The sequence below is a fragment of the Charadrius vociferus genome, unplaced genomic scaffold (assembly GCF_000708025.1).
Source record: "Charadrius vociferus isolate BGI_N301 unplaced genomic scaffold, ASM70802v2 scaffold147, whole genome shotgun sequence".
NCBI lineage: Eukaryota > Metazoa > Chordata > Aves > Charadriiformes > Charadriidae > Charadrius > Charadrius vociferus.
The window spans coordinates 7,699,798-7,722,177 of record NW_009649570.1 but is presented as its reverse complement, the minus strand read 5'-3'; the positions used below and the strand labels follow the sequence as shown (position 1 = coordinate 7,722,177).

The 22,380-nt window shown below is 38.7% G+C and overlaps 1 protein-coding gene across 1 annotated transcript in view; it reads left to right on the top strand.

The window, feature by feature from the left end:
- Nucleotides 1-22,380, top strand: part of PARD3B (par-3 family cell polarity regulator beta) — a 406,080-nt gene that overhangs the window by 226,112 nt on the left and 157,588 nt on the right. Inside the window, exon 16 of the mRNA XM_009890252.1 lies at nucleotides 3,645-3,689. Within this exon, the coding sequence (XP_009888554.1) occupies nucleotides 3,645-3,689 (45 nt within the window). The remainder of the gene's footprint in view (nucleotides 1-3,644; nucleotides 3,690-22,380) is intronic.

Here is a 22,380-nt window from a genome sequence, read left to right as displayed (position 1 = left end):
TAATGGTACAATGATTGAACTGGGCAAAAAGACAGAAATTGGTTATCCAAATTGATTTGTGCGTCTCTAAACCATAGCTAGGAAGTAGTTAGTTGACCTTTGAGCAAACCTGGACTGTATTTTGATGCATACTTTGAGGCAGTACAGAAGGCTTGTTGTATACTAAACCACTGAAAATCATGCAATTCAAATGAAATGGCTACCTTGGTTATCTTGAGTAGGGTACAGAAATGGCGATCAAAAGATTATGTGGAAGAACATGGATGCATTGTTGGGTGCTTTTTGCTGAGCAATACTACTTGTTTTCTTAAAGCAAAACAGCACTCTAGAATATTACCACAGGAATTCCTAGTACATCTGATTGTTCATGGCATGGAGGGTTGGGGTCCTCTTACCGTTTGTTGTGGTTGGCATAGTTTAAAAAAAGATGTTTCGGTTGTTTGCTATCAGCTGGAAGGATGTGTTTGTTTTAGTAATATTCCATCGTTCATAATCTGTGGTCTTGCTAGTCCCCCAAATGTCCCTGTTTTTATTAAATAGCTGTAGAACTTCTGTCACTTTTATTCCAGCAATTACTTTGAGTACTGACAATGAATATGCAACTGGCTTCTGTGGTGAAAATGCAGTTCTTAAATTATAGATGTTACTTTAAAAGAACTAGCATGTTTTATACCAATGAACATTAAAAACTTCTCCTGGAGTTCCAGGGACATTTCAAAAAGTGAAGTATTTGTTTGATTTACAAGTAAACAAGTTTCTTCTTGTTTGTGAATGTATTTACTCCCTTGCATTGATCCTTCCCAGATTTTTGTTTGAGTTTTGTGTTTACAGTCCTGAAATTAGGTGCTTGCATTTTTAAAAAATGTTTTGCATTTAACAATTTTAACTCAAGAATATATAGTATTTTTAGTGTCCTCATAAAAATAATTACATTTGAAATTTTGTTATGAATGTTTTCCTGATATATTCCAGTCTGGCACTGCACATTCCCAAGTGTGATCCTCTTGAGCTGAAATTTTTCATAGTTAGTTGCAATGTAATTACTCTTTGCTGCAATATAAAAAATAATTAGAATTATTTTATTTACTTGAGTTTTAAGAGTAGAATATTTTTTTTTCTGTTTACAATCCTTCAGGTGCCTTTCTGCAAAGATGGGCCAACACTAGTAGAATCTTAGAAAAGAAATTTCTGTTTAGCTCTTGCTTTTATCAAAAGCCAAGGAAGATAACCAGAGAAATACTATTTTTGTCATAACTGAATGATTGCATGAATTTTTAACATCATGCAGAGCAGTGTTTTCAAATGCTCTTTTGTGGAACAGGACATCTTATAAACTTCCTAAATGAAATCTTCAGATACAAAGTTTTCAACTTTGGCATATGAAGTATCTATCTCACATTAGCCCTTTTTTCCGTCATCTTCTCCTTGTTCCCAGAGGAAACAAGGGAAGGAATAGGATTCTCATCCAACGGACTTGTCTGTGCTACTCCTATGTTCAGTCTAACAAAAGATGGCAAAACCAGAAGTCATTGCCTAAGCGTAATATCCCACGAAATGGAAATTTCCCTGTGGAGGGGCACATATTTTTTGCTCAAACTTTAATATAAAACTTTAATTTTTGCATTTCCCAATTTTTGTGTGTGTGTGCTTAAACTCATAATGCTAGCCTTGTATTCTGGTAAGATTATTTTTCATTTTCTAATCATTTTATTCTTCCTTTTTTCCCTCCAGTATTAAAATCTAATTTTTGTATGTGAAGCTGGTGTGTAAAGTATGATTAAGTTAAATGGATTTATCCCTTTTAATAATGTAAAACTTAGTTTCAGGCAAACCAAGTCATCAGCATAGTTTTTAAAAAATGCAGTGAACCTTGGTATCTGTTTTTTTAAAGCTCCTATGTACTGTAACATAACCTACTCCAAGTAATTATCATATATTATAGTGGTTGCCATTAGTGACTGCTATAATTAAGGTTGCAAATCAGTTTCCATTATAATCCCTTGTTTTCACACAATCATAACTTGTCAAAACACTAACCTTTGGGACTAAAGTTTTCCACGGTTCTGCTTAGAGATAAATTCGGAGGGAGGGAGGAGGAAAAGGAGTTTGAACTATCCTTATAGCAAATCCTTGTCTGGTTGTTTTGTGTTATAGGATCAAACTGCATAGCAAGAAGGTAAGTAGTTATCATTTCGAGGGACTAGAAAAAAACTGGGAGAAAGGTTAAAGGACAAAGGAGTATAGAATTGTACTTGAATTTTGGTTGCGCTTCTGATTTTAACTAGCCCCGCTGCTGTTTTGTTTTGCAGTATGTCTGTGTAATGCCACAATACAGTATTAGTCATACTTTATTAGGATCTATGTCCCACAACAAAACTACACTGTGGCAGTTTTACTGATAATCAGACGACTATCAGATTACAAAGGTGTAGAAGAGATACAATGGTCGTTTGTGGATTCATGAGTCTGGTTGCGAATCCCAGTCTTGACTCTGATGCTGGTCTCGGGGTTGGGGGGAGGGGGGAAGCTTCCCTAAAAGTGGGGAGGCAATATAAGAAGACATTTACTGTGATTATTTTCCCAGTAGTAGCTCCTAAATGTCACTAAGTAATGCACTGCTCTTTCCTGGGTAGAAAATAGCACATTCCTGTATCGTTGCAGATAACCCTGTATGTAAACTTTTTATGGTGACCACTATGCAAAGCTTGTGTAAGAGTTCCCATTTATAGTATTTTTGGTATGACTTGACAATTTTTTTTGATAGCATAAAGCAATCACGTTTTAAGACATAATATAAGGGAGTGCTTGGGCAGGCAGGGTTGAAGGATAAGCTTTCAACCCTAACATTCATTTCCTGTGCTTGTTTTATCATCCCTAACATTACATTAGCACCATTTCTTTGCATAGAATTCATTTTAAGAAATGGGGATTGGTTCTTCCCCTCAGCCCTCTGGGAGAGTATTTTAATTAGTTTCTTGAGATATATGATAATAAACTGAAGTATAGTTACTGAAGAAAAATTACATTTTTTGTTAGATTCGGAATTTGCTCTACCACTAGTCTATCTGCAAACTCCTGCTACTGTAAACATCTGTCTTTATAAGATATTGTGAAATACTACAAAGGTATGGTTTATGGATAAAATAAATCATAACATAGAAAAAAGCATAGGTCTTCCAGAAGATCAGTTCTGGGGACACCTAATTGTCTGCAGAGGGTCCTGTGAGTCAGTGAGGTGTCTTGCAGATGGGAAGGTTTCCACATCTAGATTCTTTCGACCAATTGACGTTTTTGATCTGAAAATGTTACAACTCTCCTATCCCCTGTGATTTGTCTGGCAAGTTGAGTTATTTACAAATGCAATTTATCTTCTGACAACTCAGTTTTGAGTGTGTAAGTGCTGAGGTCCTGATCTGTAACCCACAAGGGCTGCTGGTAGTCCTTTTATTGGTTTCAGTGGGCTTTCATTCAGATACTTGGACTTTGAAGCACCCCGGGTGGATTAGGTAAAAAAAGGCTTTTTACAAATTATTATAATTTAAAGATTCAGGATGCTATGTGTCGGAAATAATTTGACAGTGTTTCAAAGGCTTGTGAATTTAAATAAGTTTCTGATCTTTGTGTCTTTTCTTTTATTCCTCCAGTGGCAGATGAAAGCAAAGTTGGTTTGTTGGCCGGACACAAGTCGGGTAAGCTGTTCCCCTATTTTGGAGGAAAAGTCAGCAACTTGAAAGTAGTGTGGGCAGTAAATGAAATCAGCTAACAGAAACCATGGTGACTAAGAGAGTTGCAAATTAAGGCACTACTTTGTATGCACTGACTCCAAGTTGTACGATGATGAATTAGGGATTGTTCTTTGCCAGGCAGTGTACGTAGCTGAGTCATCTGCAGGAAGAGCTGTAACCTTTTTTCCAGTACAGGTGGTGTAAACTGAAGAAGATACCCTTTCAAATAAGGGTAAGTGCCACTTGTCTTGTAGAGTGTGGAGACTTAAACAATATATATTTTGAAAAATATAAATATTTCTTACTTTTTCTTTTTGCTATGCGTTCCACTTCCATTACCAGGAATATTGAAGATAACACTAAAAAAAATTATACAGATTTAAAAAAAGAAAGGAAAAGCTTTGACATTCTTTATGCTTGCGCAGTAGAACTATATATTTTTTTAAACTTTTTAGGCCATAGTAAGAAAAAAAAATATTTAATAAAGTAAGTAGGTACAGTAATGACAGCACTATGGGCTTATAAGTTCCATAAACCACACCGTGGTATTGTACAACTTGCAGTTCTTGTATTACAAGAACTTTCAAGGAAATGTCACCTAAGATTGTAATTTTTCACAAGGCATGAATAAGCTGCCATAAGAAACCTTAAACTTTCTAGAAAACTCAAGTTATTCAGCAATCTCTTCTGATGGCAGCCTGAAACTTCGAGGTTTTCTGACACTTTGTAGTGCATTGCACGTTGCCTTTTTCCACTCCTTTGATAGAACTAAAAAGCTGAATTAATGTAAAGGCAGGTCAACTGTGAGATTCCTGATTGTTTATGGTATTCCCTCTCTGTGCAACTGGGTGTCCTTCTTTAGTTCTCTGTGGTGGATTTTCCTTATCTGAAGACCTCTTCCTGAACTTCGCAGACAAATTCTTTTTAAATTTTTCTGGCGTCTTTCCTAAGTCTGTGAACTTCTTGGATTCTCTTTCTGAATCAAGGGGTAGTTCATATGTCTTGTAACATTATCACTCCTGGGGAGAAAAAATTCTTTCAACTTTTTGTTTTGGGAATGTGAAAGCTTCAAAGAAATGATCTTGTCAACTTGAAGAAGCTACGGGTGTTGCCCTTGAGTTTTTTCCTGTGCAGAAAAATGACTACAAACATTGCAAGATCATGCAGTTTTCCAAAGATCAGTGGAATTCACTGCTATCAAAGAATATTGGAAGGAAACCTGGTGAGATCATAACTCTTTGGCAATCTGTTGTTATAGGTACGTTAAGCTTTATAATATCACTTTTAGCAGCATTTGATCTTTCTTCTGCACACTTCTCCAGATTCTTGAAAACCATGGCTTTGAAAATTTTTCTATTTGAAGACACCTACGAATTTTATATGAAAATGTGGACCCACGCTTATTGAACTTGGGCTTATTTGCTTTACTTATCCTTCATAGACCTCTTACATGTACCTTTTATCCTAGACTAAAATCAGTGGTCAACAGATCACCTAAGGAATGGATACAAAGATCCTAAAGGTTATTTCTTTTTTCCCCCCTTCAGAATAAAAGGAAGTAGCTAACTTCTGAGAAGCTTGGAGCGTAAATGATTTTTCTTGGTTCTGTCCAATTTAAATACAGTTCAATTACTGTTGAAAAATGTTTCTCCCCTCTCCCTGTTCCATTTCCTAACCCTTCGTAAAGGGAAATCAAGCAGCAGTTTCAGTTTTCTCATTGTTCCATTCAAATATTTATTTTAAAGGTTTGTTCAAGAACATGATGTTCCTTTTCTCTGGTCCCTTTTTACTGTATGCTTTTTGGAATTATATATCATATATGCATCTTGCTGGTATTCAGTCACCTCACAGAACTCTTGTTTTAACATTGTTCATTGTGCTGCCTTCCTTATAGGTTCCTTTTTTAAGAACATGTTAAGGGAGACATTGCAGCTTCTTGTGCTGGGAGCAAAACACCGCTATTTTCTCATTCCAGAATGAAGAGTTTCCATTCTATTCTAGACTTCAGGAAATTAAACATATTTCTCTACAGAATTAATTATCACCTACTAACAATCAGTGCAATTATCCCTTCTCTCCTTCAACATGACTTGTTCTATGAAATACACAGTTGAGTAATTCTCTCTAGGGAAATATCCTTTCTATTCCTTCTGGGGCAGTGGCTCTTCAGGCATTTAGTCTCAGCTTCTGGTACAGCTACTGTATCCCTCGCATATTACATGTTACTGAGCAGCAGCAGGAGTTAGTAGCATGTATTCATTTCAAAAAGCTTTATCACAATTCTGCAGAAGACCAAGGCATTAGAAGGATCTGTAGCTGTAGCCCCACCTTTCTGTCTTTTTACATATTGCACCCACAAACAGCAGTTCCTTTTTTTCCTTAAAAAGTAGATTTGATTTTTAGAAACATATCTGGACACATCCTAAGCTTATAAGCACGTTCTATGGGAAGATGGCTGGAGACTTGTTCCTGTGTTTCACTGTCACAGAAATGCATCTGTGAAATCTGGTTCTCATAGCTGGCCTGTCTGTCATCCTGCCAGATGGAAGATTCCTGCAGTGCTTACAGGTGTTCTTAGCGTTGCAAATGTTTTCCACAATACTACTGGCAAAAGCACTGGAGTGCAGTATTGATGCAGCCTGCTCCGCCCATTCTGGAAAAGACCATATTTCAGAGTGTGTGTGTGTGTAAGGCATCTGCTCTGAATCCTCTAAGGAGGATTTTGTCCTCTGTAAGCTCTGTGTGTGCTCAGCAATGGTGTGTCCGCATTCCCTAAACTCAATTCCAGCAATGAGAATGGGAAGCAGGCAAGTGGTGTCTCTACTGTAAAGCAGAGAGGATCCCTGAAAATTCACAACGATGAAGAATCAGCAAACTTTAGCTCAGTTTTTCATGAACGCTTAGATTTTTAGAAAAGCGTTTCCAGGACAGCCAGGAGGATGCTCTTCATAAGGAAGGGCAAGACTGTTGTACATCATATATAACCTGATATATATCAAATATTGAAATCGAGTACTGAAATCTTCACAGCTATTTTTATTTTTTTCTGAAATTCTTTTCTTGTGTTCTGATTTACTGCTTAGAGCACTTTTAGTATGTATTGACTGTCTGCTGTGAGGTCTCTGCTGACACAGCTCTTTCAGATGATGCAGTGCTGGAGAAAAGCTGATGAGTCTGTCTTTATGAGCTCTGACATATTAATTAGCAAAATGGGCAAAAAAGCTTTTCTATTTTTATTTTAATGTCACTAGACCATGCTTTTGGCTGGGGTTATGTTTCAAGACAGTTTTGATACAAGATGAGTTGAAGATCTTATTTTCTTGCTGGCTGCTATATAGAGAACATGTGACTTGGGCTATGGATTAGTACTGGCAAGATTGAATGATACAAGGGTAGCTCTGTTACCAAGCTGAATTTGAATTAATGTTATATGACAAGAGATAGGGTTAGGACCTGAGTAGGAAAAGGCCTAGTTTGGGATAGTTTGAAGGATGCTGCTGGTCAAGTTCTGCCCCGTTGTCGTGGTTTGGGCTGGACTGGCCACTGAAACCAGGACCCTTACTGTTAATTTTGCTGACAGTGCAGTTACCAGATTACTCTTCAGCCTGCAGGTAGGATTAGTGTTCTGGGAAAGAAGGCTTGAAGAGGTAGGCGTACAGCTAAGTCCTACAAGATTAGGGCTTTGATGAGGCATGAGTGCTGACGTGTCTAGTAGACCTCCGGTCTGTATTGCTTTGTGCGTGGGTAAACTAGGAGTTTAAAAGGACTAAACTTTGAGTTGTGGTTAAACTAGGATTCAGATGGGACTGGAGATAGTTTGGAATAAGGTAGGTTAAAGGTCTTGGTGTATCTCTGCATCCTTTAATGCCAGGATGTATTCTGCATTACATAAATTTACTGAGGTTTCGTATGGCTAGGATGAGGGTTAAGGCTACGGTTTAGGACACAGGAGTGGTTGAAAAGTTAGGCTTGTTGGTAGGTTTTGTATGACCCACTGGAATAGGCTATGGGAAGTGCAACAGATTAAGCTTCGTCATTACCTTCAGGAAAGGCTCTCCAGCCTATTGCGAAAGTCATTTTTGCATTGGTAGGTGAAATAAGTCTATGAGATGCTCAGGTTTCATCTATACAAGTGTAAGCTGAATGTCCCCTTTGGCTTTAAAGTTGAGCGGCACAGGATGATCTCCCATATGTGCTCTGAGCCTCTATTGTAAGATGGCTGCAGGTTGCCTCTGGAAGCTGTGCCTGGTATATCCTAACTCCTGAACCATTTCTAGGACATGTTTGTGAGAGCAGAAGAGCTGTTACAACACTTCCAGTGTGTAGATGATGACATTCTAGTAAACTCAGGTGTGCCCAGCCACTGCTAAATTTGCAGGCATAAACATAAACTATGATTTTAAGAACTCCAGCTTAGTTTTTTGCAATGACAAAGTAGAGCCTGGTGCAGGGTCAAAATAGGGTCTGGTGCAGACAGAGTGTTAAAGTTTGTGTTAAAGTTTGTTCTGGTAAAAGTGTGAGTAATAGCTAGGCTAAGCTTATTGCTGCAATTGGAATTCAGACTTGAAAGGGCAGACAAAACTGGAGAGGATTTTATTTTTTTTACTGGAGGAATTGTGCAAAGGTTGAGCTATTGGAACACCAGCAAAATTCAGTGGTTTATATATGCTTATGTAGCACAAAAGGCTTTTTTTAATCAAGGATTTTGTTGGGGGTTAATAGTGGGGTTAGGAAGGACTATAGAAAGCTTAGTGGATGCTGCTGGGCTTGTTTGAGCCATTGCAGCAAGTTTGGCTTCTGTTTTGCTTTTGATTTGCAGGTAACACAATTATGTTGAAGAGGTGCGTAGAGAAGTGGTGTTCTCCTCTCCTCATATCAGATCTCATAATTTTATTAAACAAGCCTTCTCACTGCTGTAGATGTTATTAAAGCTGAGCTTTTCAAAGGGGGCATTGGGTTTAGTACTGAGTTCATAAGGATTTATATAGTAACTAGATCCACAGTTGAAAAGACTTGTGTAAATGGCTGAGCTGCCTGGCGTATGCAAGTGAAGTACCTGTCCAAACAAGGACCTTGCCACTATCTGACTGAAAGCATGTGACATATACAATCTGACACTTGTCTTTGCATTTGTGAGAGGAGAAAAAGGTTGATCTTAGTTCATTTTATTTCTCTTTGATAATAAGAGCATAATACTTGGCTATGTCAATCATTCTTACAAGCGTGAAGAGGAATTGCCTACTTTGCAGACTGCAGTATACCTTAGCAAGAGCGATGCAGCCTAACCTAACCTACGTATCTTGGCTTGGGTACTGGAGGCAAGCAAACTCTGGTGGTGCTGGAAGCTGTGCAATGTGATTTTCCCTTAAATTCAGCCAGTGTGGTGCTTGGGGCTATTTCAGTTTGACTGACACAAAACCAAATGTAAGTATCTTTCTGTGATGCTTCAGTACACCTTGTTACTCGTAACCCATGCTTCTTTAAGCTTTGAATTGTTAAGCTATGGGTTAAGTTTGATGCTTTGTTGCTGGGAATATTTTTGCAAGATTTTCATTCTTTTACTGTTACCTTCACTTTGGGCTTCTCTCCCTGGATGATTCTTTTCTCACGGTGGTGGCATTATTAATATTGTTGTTGCTATTATTATTATCAACTTTGATTATGATTCTCATGGTCATTCCTTTGACCATATAGTTCCAAAGAAATTGTGTCATCTGAGAATCTGTATCGACTCATGCAGCCAAGAAACAGAAAATAAGATTCATTTTTCCTGCAGGTCACTTACAGAGTTAATGCTTTCTTCTATACTTACGTTTGGTAAGGTCTAAAGTCAAAGATGTTACATTGAATCTATTATATTGTTAGGGTTTATAAGGATTTCTAGTCCAAAAGTTAAAATGCTTAGCTTTCATTGAATCTCTGCCTGCTGTTGTTTTTTTTTATCTTTCAAACACAGCTTGTCTGGTGAAACTAGGATGATGCATTAATTTAGTTAGTACTCTATGCCAGTATGACTTTACTACCCTTTTTTTAGTGGACTTAATTTTTTAAGGTTTGTTGTTTTTTTTTTTAAAATATATGTAATGGTTTCTATGTTATAGATTGTTCTAACCATCTACATTGGTTAGAGCTGTGAGTGGTGGCAGTGCTTGTTTAATGCTGCATAGTTGCACAAGAACCAAAACCATGCTGTGACCAAGCCTATAGGACAGGACAGCACAATATTGAACTGCTGGGCTCCAGGATTTTTTCATGTCTTAATGGTCGAAGTCTGTAGGAATAAATCCTGAGCCTCCAGCTTTCATGAGCTGACTCTTAAGAATTAGCATTGAGAAAAATGCTCTTTTAATTTCATCTAGGTTTTAGAGTGCTAAATATAAAGTGTGACTGTTTAGTTGGAAAAACTTTCGTTTGTCTGTTGGAACTTCATGTAGTTTAACCTGTCAGAGATAGGGAAGTGTATAGAAACAAGATGAAAACAAAATTAGAACTCATCAAGTTGTTTTTTTGGTTTTTTTTAACAAGAGAAACTCAAACTGGACAATCCAAGTATTGGTTATTTTTAAGAGGCTATTAAAAATGGGACAGATACAGCAATCTCTCTCTTCCCCCCCCCCCCCCCCAATTGTATGTATTTCTGCATGAGAAGTTTGATTTTTCACTGACTCAGAAACAGGAAGGCTGGACACTTATCAGTTCCTCTACTTCAAACAATTATTCTGAATTAAGAGAACTTGTTGTATTGTTGAATTTGAGTGAAAAGCAGTTTGTTGGTCCAAATTTCTTCTGAATGCCAGACTGGCAGTCTTTACAGTCCCCCTTGCCTGCCAAGGCTATGTGGCTGATAAACAGCTCTCACGGATAACCTAGTTAGATGGTTCTTCTCTGTGGAGGGAAACGAGCTCTCGTTTTCATCCGGACGAGAATAATTGTGTGCCCCCAGTAATTCACCAGCTGTAACTATTCATTTGACAGCTTTCTTTTCTTGTTTTTGAAGACTTTATTAGTTGTGTGATGATGATTGTTGTGACCCCTTTTTTGTTAGGTCCTGAGAAAGTCATCTGTTGATAAAAATCCCTCACTTGAGGGTGTGGTTTGATGTTACAATGTTGATCTAAAAGCTTGCTGCTGCCAAAAGAGGCAGTCTTAGTCCTCCTAGTCCTTACCTCCTACTCGCAGCTGCCTGCTTCCCATTACTTCTTTTATTCCGGTCCCACAGCTTAGCTGGTGATGTGGTTGACCTAAATTACCCAAAAACTAAACCAAGAAAGACAGAAGTGAATAGGGCTAGGCTTATCTTCTTGAACCCCTCATTTGAGAGAGACAAGCCTGCGTGCCAGTAGAAGGGAAACTCGGGAAGTGGATGGACATGAAAATAGTGGCTTTCAGAGGCAGCTGTCTATTAAATCACCTTATCTGCCATGTCAAACCATATCCTTGTTAAATTCAAATGCCAAACTTACATTGATTTTTTTTTTTATTTATTTATTTTTTCCAAGGCTATTTTACTTGTCATGGATAAAATTACTGATTACTTGTCATGATAAAATCACATCGATAAAATTCCCTGCAGGAGCAGGAAATAAAAAATAGCAATAAACCTCTGCAAACTGAAGAAGAACATCCCTGCTGTCTCATCCTTGAATTGCAAGAATCTTCTCTTAAATCACCTATTCACTTTGATTTTATGAATTCTTTGTGTTCTGTGACTGACTCTTAGTGTGTATTGTATTAAGATATGGCAGAGCAATGCCCATTGATCTTTCTTTGAACTATAGTCATTAAAGTGAGTAGATCTGATCTGCCGAGAACAGTAACAAACTTGCAGGAGAAACCCGTTTCCCTCAATGTTCTTGTGTGAGATTTAGGGTCTAGAGCAGAGCTGAATGTAGACCAGCTGCAGCATGGATGCAAATTCAGGGATCTGTGATTGAGGTTTTATAACATAGCACAGCTGATTTTATGTTTCCCTGTATCCTGAAGAGGATCCCATGATACCCTTGTATTCATAAATGCCCACCCACATGTTTCTGCCCCCTTTCTGTCTATGCCAACGTTATGATTCTTATAATGCCTTGATGAGCTGTCGTGGGGAACTAACCTAGCAGAAAAAAATAATTCTACAAAAAGAAGAGTAGTATTCTGTTTTAGCCAAGGGAGCAAGGAAAAGGAAGTTTAGGAGAAAAGAAGAATGATTTTGTAACTGACAGTTTTTGATCCTGGGATCAGCCTCAGCTGAAGGAAGTTGACTGGGGTGGAGTGGGTAGAGACACACATCTGAAGGAGAAAGCATGGATGAAAGGAGATTTGCAGATCTTCAGAGATGTCTTTGTGCTGAAAGAAAGGAAGTGGGGGAGCAAGTTTGAGTCTCTATTTCTTGTCCTGAAGACTAAACTGAAAGTGAGTTTCTGAGAGGTTTGTTTAACGGCCAGTGAAACTTGGTTTTGTGTATTTCTGACTTGTGATGTTACTTGCTGTTAAAGTGCTGTGGCTATCTTTTAGCTTTCTTTGGGCTGGTCCTGTCCTAAGGAGTGATAGAAGACCAAGCAGTCCTTGGGAGCAGCTGAGTGACAAGCCAGGAGAAGCTTTTGTACGTGCCAGATGGAGTGAACAGGCAGCTCAGACAGAAAGGAGGAAAATTTTCCTTAAGAACCACAGGCACTGGATAGGTTTTCTTTCAATCCAGCTGGTCACAGAAAGCTGCTGAATGACCCTCTAAAAACATAAGTTGAGCAGGAGCTTTTGTTTCACTCTGTCTTACCCAGCAAATGTGAATTTTCTGTATTACGAAAGTGTAGTAAAATAACCCTAGTTTCAACAGCAAAGCCCTTTACACGTTCCCACTTTAAGAACAAAAGTGCATGTACATCTACCCAAAAATCCTGAACAGCTTGGACTTCTCCGTGAAGAAAACTTGTGCCCTACAAGGGTACCAAAGTTAGATATTTCAATATGACCCCCATGAAAGGAAACTTGAGAGTTCCTACAGATAGGAACTATCAGAGAACTCCTGTGAATGCATAGCAAGGGAAATGCCTGCTAAAGCTGCAACATTAAGTTTATTAGAGCAAGATGCTGGAGAGTTATTCTGGGTGTCAGGAATTTTTTATGTGGGTAAAATTGGAGCGGAAAGTCTACATGGCAGTAATGATGGTCTTTTCTCAGAGAAGGCCTGGTCTGGCAGATATCCAAACTACAGCCTTCAAAGATAAACAATAGAGGTGATAGATTTACTTCTTTTCCATCACATCTCAGCAATGTGGAAATTATGCATTATCCAGTATGAATTGTTGGCATCCAGGGATTGCAAACCAACAGCCTTTTCCCTTGGGCAGTATTCTTCGCTCCAGGAGCAGAGAAAAGAGCAGGAACTTCGTTTAATGTGACCTGGGAATTTCATGCTCAGCAGTTACCCAATGTTACAGCTGCCTTATGATAGGGAAGAAGTGACTAGGAAGAAAAAAAATCCAACACTCCAGAATTTTTTCCAGCCAAGATACTCATGCATTCATATTTCTTCTACCTCCTTGTTTTTCCTCTTTAATTTCCTGAAGTAATTCTGGGCATATTGTTATATTAACTAAAGCTTGGGCGGGGAGTGTTTTCATGTTCACACTTCATAGTTGCTATTTCTCCCCCTGGTCAGTATTGCTGAATATTGTTCTGTGCAGAATTCAGTGAGGCATGTCAAGAGAGTGTTAAAAACCACAGAACATTTAAGTAGTATGAAATGACATGAAGTGCAGACTTTTAATAGTTGTAATGACTGCATCCACTAATAAGGCCTGCTAGTATTTGAAATAAGTGATTATCTTTCTCTGGTAAGTCCGTTGTCTGTGTCAGCTTGCGGTGGACTGAAGGGGAGCCGTGCCTGCAGACATCTGTATCTGTTGCAAGCTGAAATTCTATAGTGAAGTGGTGCGGTGCTGGCATGAGTTATCAGTTGTAGGCTGTTTGGGGCATGCGTTCACTTCCTGAGACCTGGTGATACTTTTCCCTGTGACTGTCTGTGCCGAGCCTGCCGCATTTCATGTCTTTGCTGAAAGTTTCTGCTCTGAGCTGGAGATTCCTTCTGCCCTGTGTTCCAGGTTGTCTCTGACATGAGGGTAGGAGTGCTTGTAAATATGGTGGATGTATCTATATGAGGAGCGCTATATCAGGCAGAAATAAAGCTTTCTCTGAAACCAGAAGCAGTGTAACTGCATTAGTACAGAATTTCACACAGGATAATAGATACTACAATTCTGCATAAGTGGTTATTAGGACTTGAGATTTTGGCGTCTCTGGATCCTGGAATATCATACCCAGTAAGAATCATTTCTAAGTTTGAAGTGATTAGAGATGGCAAAATGTTAACCAACAAGAAAGCTGGTATTAACCCTAATCAAAGAATAAGAAACAATAAGTTTGAAGACTGTAAAGAATTTGGTGTGCTTTTTATTGCAACTGTGGAGATTCCAAGTAAGGCACAGCAGCCAGCAAAACAAGTTTAATGTTTTAAATCCTGGGGACTTCTTGCTGTATGTTGATCTCTAAATCAGAGGGCCTCTCTGGTGATGGTGCCCAAACAGATGGCTCATGAAAGTGCCTGCATGACTGATGGTAACCTGGTTTCCTTCATGGAACTCCCCCCTTGGCCCTAAGAAGAAAGCTGAAAACAGCAACTGGATCCATCAGGTCTCCTGCATTTCTAGGGCTTTGCAAGGCTCTCTGGTCAGCAGCCCTTTAGCTGGTGACAGCCAGACTGCATCCCTTTCAGGAAGCAAAATGAGTTGCTTCAGACTGCATCTTGTGTAATTGAGGAGTAAGTGCCCACGTGATTCTAAAGCCCCTGGGTAACATTTACCACCCTCTGCAGTTAGAACTGGAGTCACTGCCTTCCTGCCAGTCTTTTCTCTGACTAGTGGTTTCGTATTCCTTCAAGCAGTATCTGCGCGTTGTTCAGGCTTTGTGGTGAATGATCTGCAGATGTTCGGGAAAGACCTTCAGAGTACTAGGTACTGAAAATTTGGCTGTGATCAGTCCTGGCAGCTACTGTGGTTCTTTTAGATGCTTGTTGTGACCAAAGAGACCAACAGCCACTGCCGAATGCCTCATTTTATTAATCCTTTCCCTCCAGGAGCTGGGTTTTTGCTGGGCATAATATTCAGTGCTGGCAGTGGCTATCCTGAAGTCATTGGTGCCAAGGAGTTAATGAATTTGGAAAGCTTCCCAGATAATACATCTGGCCCTCTAACTTACATTTTGGAGTATGGTGTAAGAGACATAGAAAGAAGAGCACTGAACTAAATGAGCTACTGGCTGAAGAGGGGAAGGGGACACTTTTCTTTTTTTAAACTAGTTGTCTGAAAGTTCAAAATGATGTAGCCCCACAGAAGATTTAACTGTTGTGGTTTTGTTTGGGTTTTTTGTTTGTTTGTCTTTGGTTTTGAGGTGTGTTTTTTATTTTAATTTTGTAATACTATGTATTTGCCAGTTACATTACCTTCTGAGGCTTGAATATAGACAGGGAAGCATTTATAATTCTACACTTTGAGTGATTCTTCTCCTTCATTTTTTATTTTGAAGTCCCATCATGTTGCCATGTCAATAAGAAGGATTTTGAAGGTAGCTACCAGTAATTGATATTTCTAGTCCAGCTCACTTCTGGAATAGTATCGTGTACAGTGTTTGCCTTCCATAACATTTGAAATAAGGTTTTATTATATAAAATGGGTTGCTGGTGCTATTTATTAATACACATCTTTGCGTAATAAAAACTGTGCAGAGCAGTACGGTTCAGAAATTAACTCTGAAGAAAAGAATTACATTGCTATTTGTATGTCTCATGAAACAGCACTATTTTTAGTGAGTCTTTCAATACAGCAATACTACTTAGCACTTAGCTACACAGCACTCCAAAAGTACCCAGAATATCATTCCTAATTAAGTGTCCCACTGAAATGCTTTTTTCTGACCTGAGAGCAGAGTGGGAGAGTTTTTCTGTATAACCAGTGGCAACCCAAATGAAAAGCATTTCACAGAAGAGTAGAAAACACTTACTTGAGTTACCATCGACTACCAGCAGGTACTTTTCTCCTACCTCAGGCAATGGCAACACACTGCCCTTTCAAAACATATCAGCTTCTCTAGTGTTTACCCTTTTTTCTGCCTAATGTCTTGATAGATGAAATTTCTCATTGGCCTTAATTTAGTCTTGCATGGGTTAGTGTAGTTTCTAAGCATGTAATTTTTGTCTACAAGTAATAAGCGTAATGATAGAGATCTTAACTCTGAGAGTGCACAAAAGATCTCTGTTGACGTGAGACCAAGCTTATTTATGTTTCTTTGGTTTGTTTTTTTTTAAGAAACTTAAATGCTGATTTATTTTTATTCCCCCAAGTAATCTGACACCTATACTGAGGCTATTCTGTATCTGATTCCTGCCCCTTTAGCTCTTCACCTTCTGTTGTAAAAATCCTTTCTTTAATCCTTCCCTCCTCTTCAAGCTGGCTCTTAAATCAAAAAGAAACCTTTGTGGATTGGATATCTGTCTGGGAGGGGAGCAAATCTGTGACCTTAAAGCTTTACCTCCAGATAGCCCAGGACATGAGCTGACTTGGCACAGTTATATCTACATAACCTTTACTTCATTGGGTTCTTTTGGCCATTCTGGTACTAGTTTGTGCAGAGCCTTTTGCCTGCTGTTCTGCTTACGGTTCTCCTGTTGTCACTTGTGGCAAGGAGAGCAGGCAGGGCATAGTCAGGTCCTGGAGACAGCTGCTTGCACAGCATGTTTCAGTGTTAGTGGGTTTTTTTGTCTGGGAGACCATCTTCCTCGCCTGTTCTCTTGCTTGCTTGCTTACTCCTAAGGGAGTAGGAAAGAAACATTCTGTCTAGTGTGAATGGCGGGCTTGGGGTAAAGCAGCGGATTCACTGGAGAGAAGCAGACCCTAATTCTACGATTTGCCCAATTTCAGGATGATGGTTTCCTTAATGCCATATAGCAGGAAGACCCTGACTCTGTGGCACTGAAAGCTTAAATAGGGATCGGTTCGGTTCTGTGCTATGGTCAGGACCTGGTAAATGGAGGGACAAATGGAGCAGAGCTAGAACTTGGCACTAGCAGTTTGCATCCATTACTGGAGGGTGATTGCACTTAGAAAGGTTGCAAACAAAAACCTGAGTTAACTTGCTACGGCAGTTTTCAAGCCTCTCTGTGCAGTAGGATCAGAACAGAGGATCTGGCATTGATTTGTTTGGGTTTTTCATGTAATTACAATTTTTGTTGCTATCTGCAGTTGGCATAAATTCCTGTGTTCAAAAAAGGGGTTGGTTTTTTTGGTTGCCAGTTGTAATACTGCTGTTGACAAACAGAGATGTTATAAAAGAGAAATCCAATATAGTGCAGTTATTCAGATGCCTCTATTTTTTTATTGCTTTATAATCTGCTCAGATGCTTAATTCTGGAAACAAAATGACAAAATTGTTTGATCGAAGCTTCTAGAGTTTAATTCTTTTTTAAAAAAATGGCACACTGGTTTTAATTTTAAAGGTACAAAAAAGAATGAGTTATATCAGGAATAAATTTTGTCAGCCATTGCGTCAAATAACTCACAGCTTATTACTGAAATGTACATCACAAAATAGTTACAAAGAATAATTCTCAGTCTGAGTTTATATTAGAAGAGCAAATACATTAAAAAAAAAAAACATACGGGAGAAAATTATTTATTATAATCATTTTTTTTCTGCTGTCCTGAAGAAAATATGGGTAAATCATTAAGTCTCAGTAAAAATCTTTGGTCTCTTTTACTTGTGGTTTGCTTTTTCTTTTCTCTTTTTGTGTATAACGTATGGGTGTAGTGTGCAGTAGTCACTGTGTTATCACCTGTAAAGTGTCATGCGTGACACATCCCATTACAGATTCTGTGAAATCGGAGCCGTTTGAAGTAAAACTTTCCATTCAAGTGTCAAATGAAGCGTAGGTTTTATTTGCTTTTTTTGACAGAGGTTGTTCTTTTACTGTCTCCTAAAATAACTCTGATATTTGTTTTTATTTAGGAGTGGAAAAGGTAAGAATATATGGCTAGAGGCTGGGAAGATAGCAAGCCAGTCGGGATCGGGGCAGGGGGGTGGCTAGAAAAGGATGCTGGGGACAGGGGGAAGATGGGAGATTGGGCATGTGGCTAGGTGAGAAGATGCCAGTGTGGGAAGAGGTGAGGGGGAGACTAGCTTGTGCTGATCTAGGATAGTGGATCCAGAAACCACATGGGAAAGCATGGTGGCAGCCAGCATTGCAGTAAAGAGAACTCTGCTTTTCTTTTAAAACAAACAAAACTAAACAAACTAAAAAAACCACCACCAAGCCCCCACAGCTAGGAAACTGTATATGCAAACTCTATTGAAAGAACTTAAGTTTGAAGGTTTAAGGTGTCTGAACTGGGAAATGCTAGCTGTAAGGATGCTTGCAAAGGTAACTCAGACCGTTTTAATGGTTGCTGATGGTGTGAGATGTACATAATCAAAAGCTGGTTCTTCTCAAAGTCTTTACTTTCAGAGCCAAAGAGGGATCTGCTTAAGGGTAACACAGGCTGTTGTGTAAGGGTCAAGCCTGGCCTCGTTGATTGTTGAAGTTGTAAGATGTGTAGCTGTGTGGCATACTCTGGTTGGAGGTGTGATGTTAGTGGTGTAGATGATCTCAGGGAAAAATGAACATTTTTTTGTTTTCTAGCCATTAAATGCTGCTTGAATTATTTTCTAGCTGTGCCTGTACCCCAGAATTGCTGGGGGCGGGGAGGTGTCTTTAAACCACATGGAAGGAAGTAGGGTGTTCACCTTGGTGGTGCCTTACCTGCATGTGTGCTGGTTTGCAGAAGCACTCAATGTATTCAGGCCAAAGTGGGTGGCAATAGTGCAATGAGCACAGGAAATGCTAGACATTAAGTATTCAGAAGAGGGAGTGGAGGGCAGGGGAATCAGGCCTTGAAAATCTTAAAACATCTTAAAATGGAAATCTAAATTGATCTTCATCTTTCTGTTTTAGTTCCTTGTCTCTGAGGTACAAATTTCTCACATTTCTCTTAAATGCACATTTCTCTGAAAATGATGTCAGTGATGTTTATTTAAAAACTTAATGCTTTATAAGGTGTTCCAGAGAAATATGCATGAAGGACTGTTTAATGCTGATGTCCAAGCAGATATTAAATATCTGAATAAGAAAGGGGGGTAATTGCTGTACATGTGGAAGCAAATATTTGTAGATCTTTTCTGAAAGAAGGAAGCTGGAGTTTTGTAAATAAAATGGTCATAAAGTATTTGGGACATAAAGTGAAAGTCTATTACAATGAGTGCATAGAGAGAGATAAGTTAATGATGGATATCTCTGCTGTGGCATTCTCCAAGCCTAAGCGCTTTACTTTGCAATGTTAATAGTACTCTTTTAAGGTCATTTTTTGTATATAATTTTAATACGTAGTCTGTTGCTTTTACCACTTTCATTAAAATTTCATGAGCCTTTTCAGAAAATCAGACAGGAAAATGCAAATAAATAATGCATTTTATTTAGTATGTAGTAGATACAGTATTACTGTATATGTAAACAAATAAAAATGTTTCTACATTAATATAGAAAACTATGTAGAAAGATCTTGCTGTACTCTATAAACCACATACGCTTCAAAGAATCACTTTGACTTCAAGTAGCTAGTGCTGGGCCTAAACCTCTGGATTTGGAATGATACAGATTAAGTATCTTAGCTATTGTAAATAAAATGGGGGTCGTGAGTTACAGGGCACAAGACTGAAGCCGAAATCATAAAGTGTTCGTTTTCCAAGAGAAATTAGTTAATATTTTATAAAATAAAACCCCTATATAGACTCTCTGCTTGCCTCGTTTCCCTTTTTGTCTTCTACCCTTCTTCTTCCCTTCATGGAAGAGCCCACAAGTAATCTTTTCAAATTCTGCCCTGAGCACTCATCAGTCAGCACAGTGGTATGTGTCTGTGATTACCTTACCTGTCTTTTGTACTGCCCTTTGCCCTGCAAGATGCCAAAGCAACAGAGAAAGTATGTACAGGTAGTGAATGTTATTAGTGACAAGAGATGTGGATATGTACTTGATTGCTTCAAGCCAAAAGAACGTGTTCACTTAACTTCTGATTGATGAGAAAACTCCCAGCTTCCTGGCACTACGTATGCAGATCAACACAACCCTCTTTCCATACATTTTTGGGTGGTTGGTTGTTTTTGTTTGGGGGTATTTTTTTAGGGAAGTCTTGGCTAGGCTCTTATACCATTTTGTGTGTTTAGTATTTCATTTCAACTGGAGATGTGTGAATTTTCTGATACTCACCTAGAGTAAAAGCAACAGTAAAATGATCAAATGTAGAGCAAACTCTGCCGGTGTTATTTGTTTTGAGCAGTGACTTACCTTGCAGGTAGTCCTGCTCATTTCAGTGTTGCTCAAACCTTAGCAACAATAAATGTTTCTGCAACAGTTACTCCTTTCAGACCTATATCACTTGGCATTGAAAGTTCCACCTCTTTCCTTCTGTCTTGTTACAGCAAATACTTTATGATCCAAACTGAAAAAAGGGAACCTAGACATTTTTAAGAAAATTTTTATAGCTAAAAGCGCAGAGGCAGTAATGATGAGTTACACTTACAGTGTATGAAGAGTCTTCACTTGCACTGCAATTTACATTAGCAGAACAGAGTGCCTGTTTTGTTAGTGATTTTTAGACAATGGAAACCAGGAATGACCACTTCAGTAAGTAAAATCAATAAACAACGAAAAAGCCAACAATACTAGAACAACTAATACTGAAATATGCTTTTGCAATTTGAGCTTTCATGTGTTTGTTATCTTTGGTAGGGAATTGTTCTTAAACTTCAAATAGAATTTCTTAGTACCTTCATATAAATCAATTGCCTGTAGTTTTCAGTTAAGCAGTTTAATTGCTTAATCAGACTAAGAAAACCTCGTGATTAAAATTTAACAGTCATATGGTATAAGACAATATCACTATTAGTTCTTACTCAAGGTAGCTGTTTGAGATCAAACTGAATGAACTAGAAGGTAGTATGCTTGTAATGTGCTTTAGCATACAGGAATATCATTTAAGTCTTCTCTAAGAGTTAAGAGCACAGACGTCGAAGAATGACAGAATCAGCAATCAAACTGTATTAAAGCTTTCACAAAATACCAACCCAAAATCAGAGGGCTTCTGCACTAAACAGATTTAAGGGTTGCTGGTTTTTTTTTTTTATAATTTATTTGGAGAAAAATTAACCCGTCCTGTCAGCAGCACTTAAGCAAGAAGGGACCATTCTGTCAGAACTGACTTGAAATAATCAAATAGCAAAAACAGTTTAAGAGAACATCAGGAAATTCTGTGCTCAGCTCTTCTATATAGCTGTTCAGAAGGAGGGAACCAATAATGTCATCTTTAAAAGGTGAGGAAGGAACTTGTTATTAGCTCTGTTATGGGCTGATGCTTGCAACATTCATTTGAAATACTGTACTTATCTTAACAATTCAGGTTCAATCTGAATGTGAAATCTGAGTAAATTAATACTGTGCCAAAACATCTGTTTTTTCTGTTTAAAATGGAAAACATCTGAAGCATAGGAGCATACAGGGAATGTAGCAAGAGAGGAACTGTACTTTATTTACTATTTGTCAACACTTTGTAAATCACTGCAGAAACAGACATCTATAGTCTTGCCACTCAAAAGAGCCAGTATTGCAGAAATACAGGTAGGCTTGATCAAAAATTATTAGAGGTACTGAATATTATTGCTTTGAGTTGGTATAACACTAAGTGCAGTGAGGTTTTGGCCCATGATTAGAGAGGTTCTGTGTGCTTTCATAGTGCAAGCAATGAAGAATTGATAGGAACAGGAAGCAGTGTCACCTTTATTTTTGGATTAGTTTATGTTTGTTTTTCAGGACACCTCTCATCTGTAATACATCCCAAGTGTCGTGGTTTAGGCTGAACCGGCCATTGGGCAAGCAACAGATGTTCCCCCCTACTCCTCTTCAAAGAGAGAGGCAGAGGTGAAAAAGAGACTTATGAGTTTAGAAGGAACTGAACTACTTTAATGAAATGTTAATAATAAAATAAAAAGAAACTAATGAAATATATACAAAACCGTATCAAGCTCCCATGATGACAGTACTGGTACTAGGAAAGTCCCAGAGTGGATTCAGTGATGGACAGGAACTGGATTCCATATCTGGATTCAAGATCGGGATCAAAGGCAGACGAACAGACAGAGTGCTCCTTGGACGTCGGCCATTGAAGAAAGAGGCTGACCCTTTGATCCCTCAGCTTTTATACTGAGCGTGAGGCAGATGGGATGGAATACCCTGTTGGTCAGTTTTGGGTCACCTGTCCTTTCCACTCCTCCCCACAGGTGCGACCCCTCTACATTTTTCTGCTTCTGACCCTCCAACGGGGCAAGTAACAAAGTTAACTGACCTTGGTTGTTATAGGAATAAGTATTTCCTCACACAGCTGGTGAACGAACCAACTAGGGGAAGTGCCCTACTGGACCTACTGTTTGTTAACAGAGAAGGTCTTGTGGGGGATGTAAAGGTTGGAGGTCGTCTTGGGCTCAGTGATCATGAAATGGTAGAATTTTCAATTCTTGGTGAAGCAAGGCGGGGAGC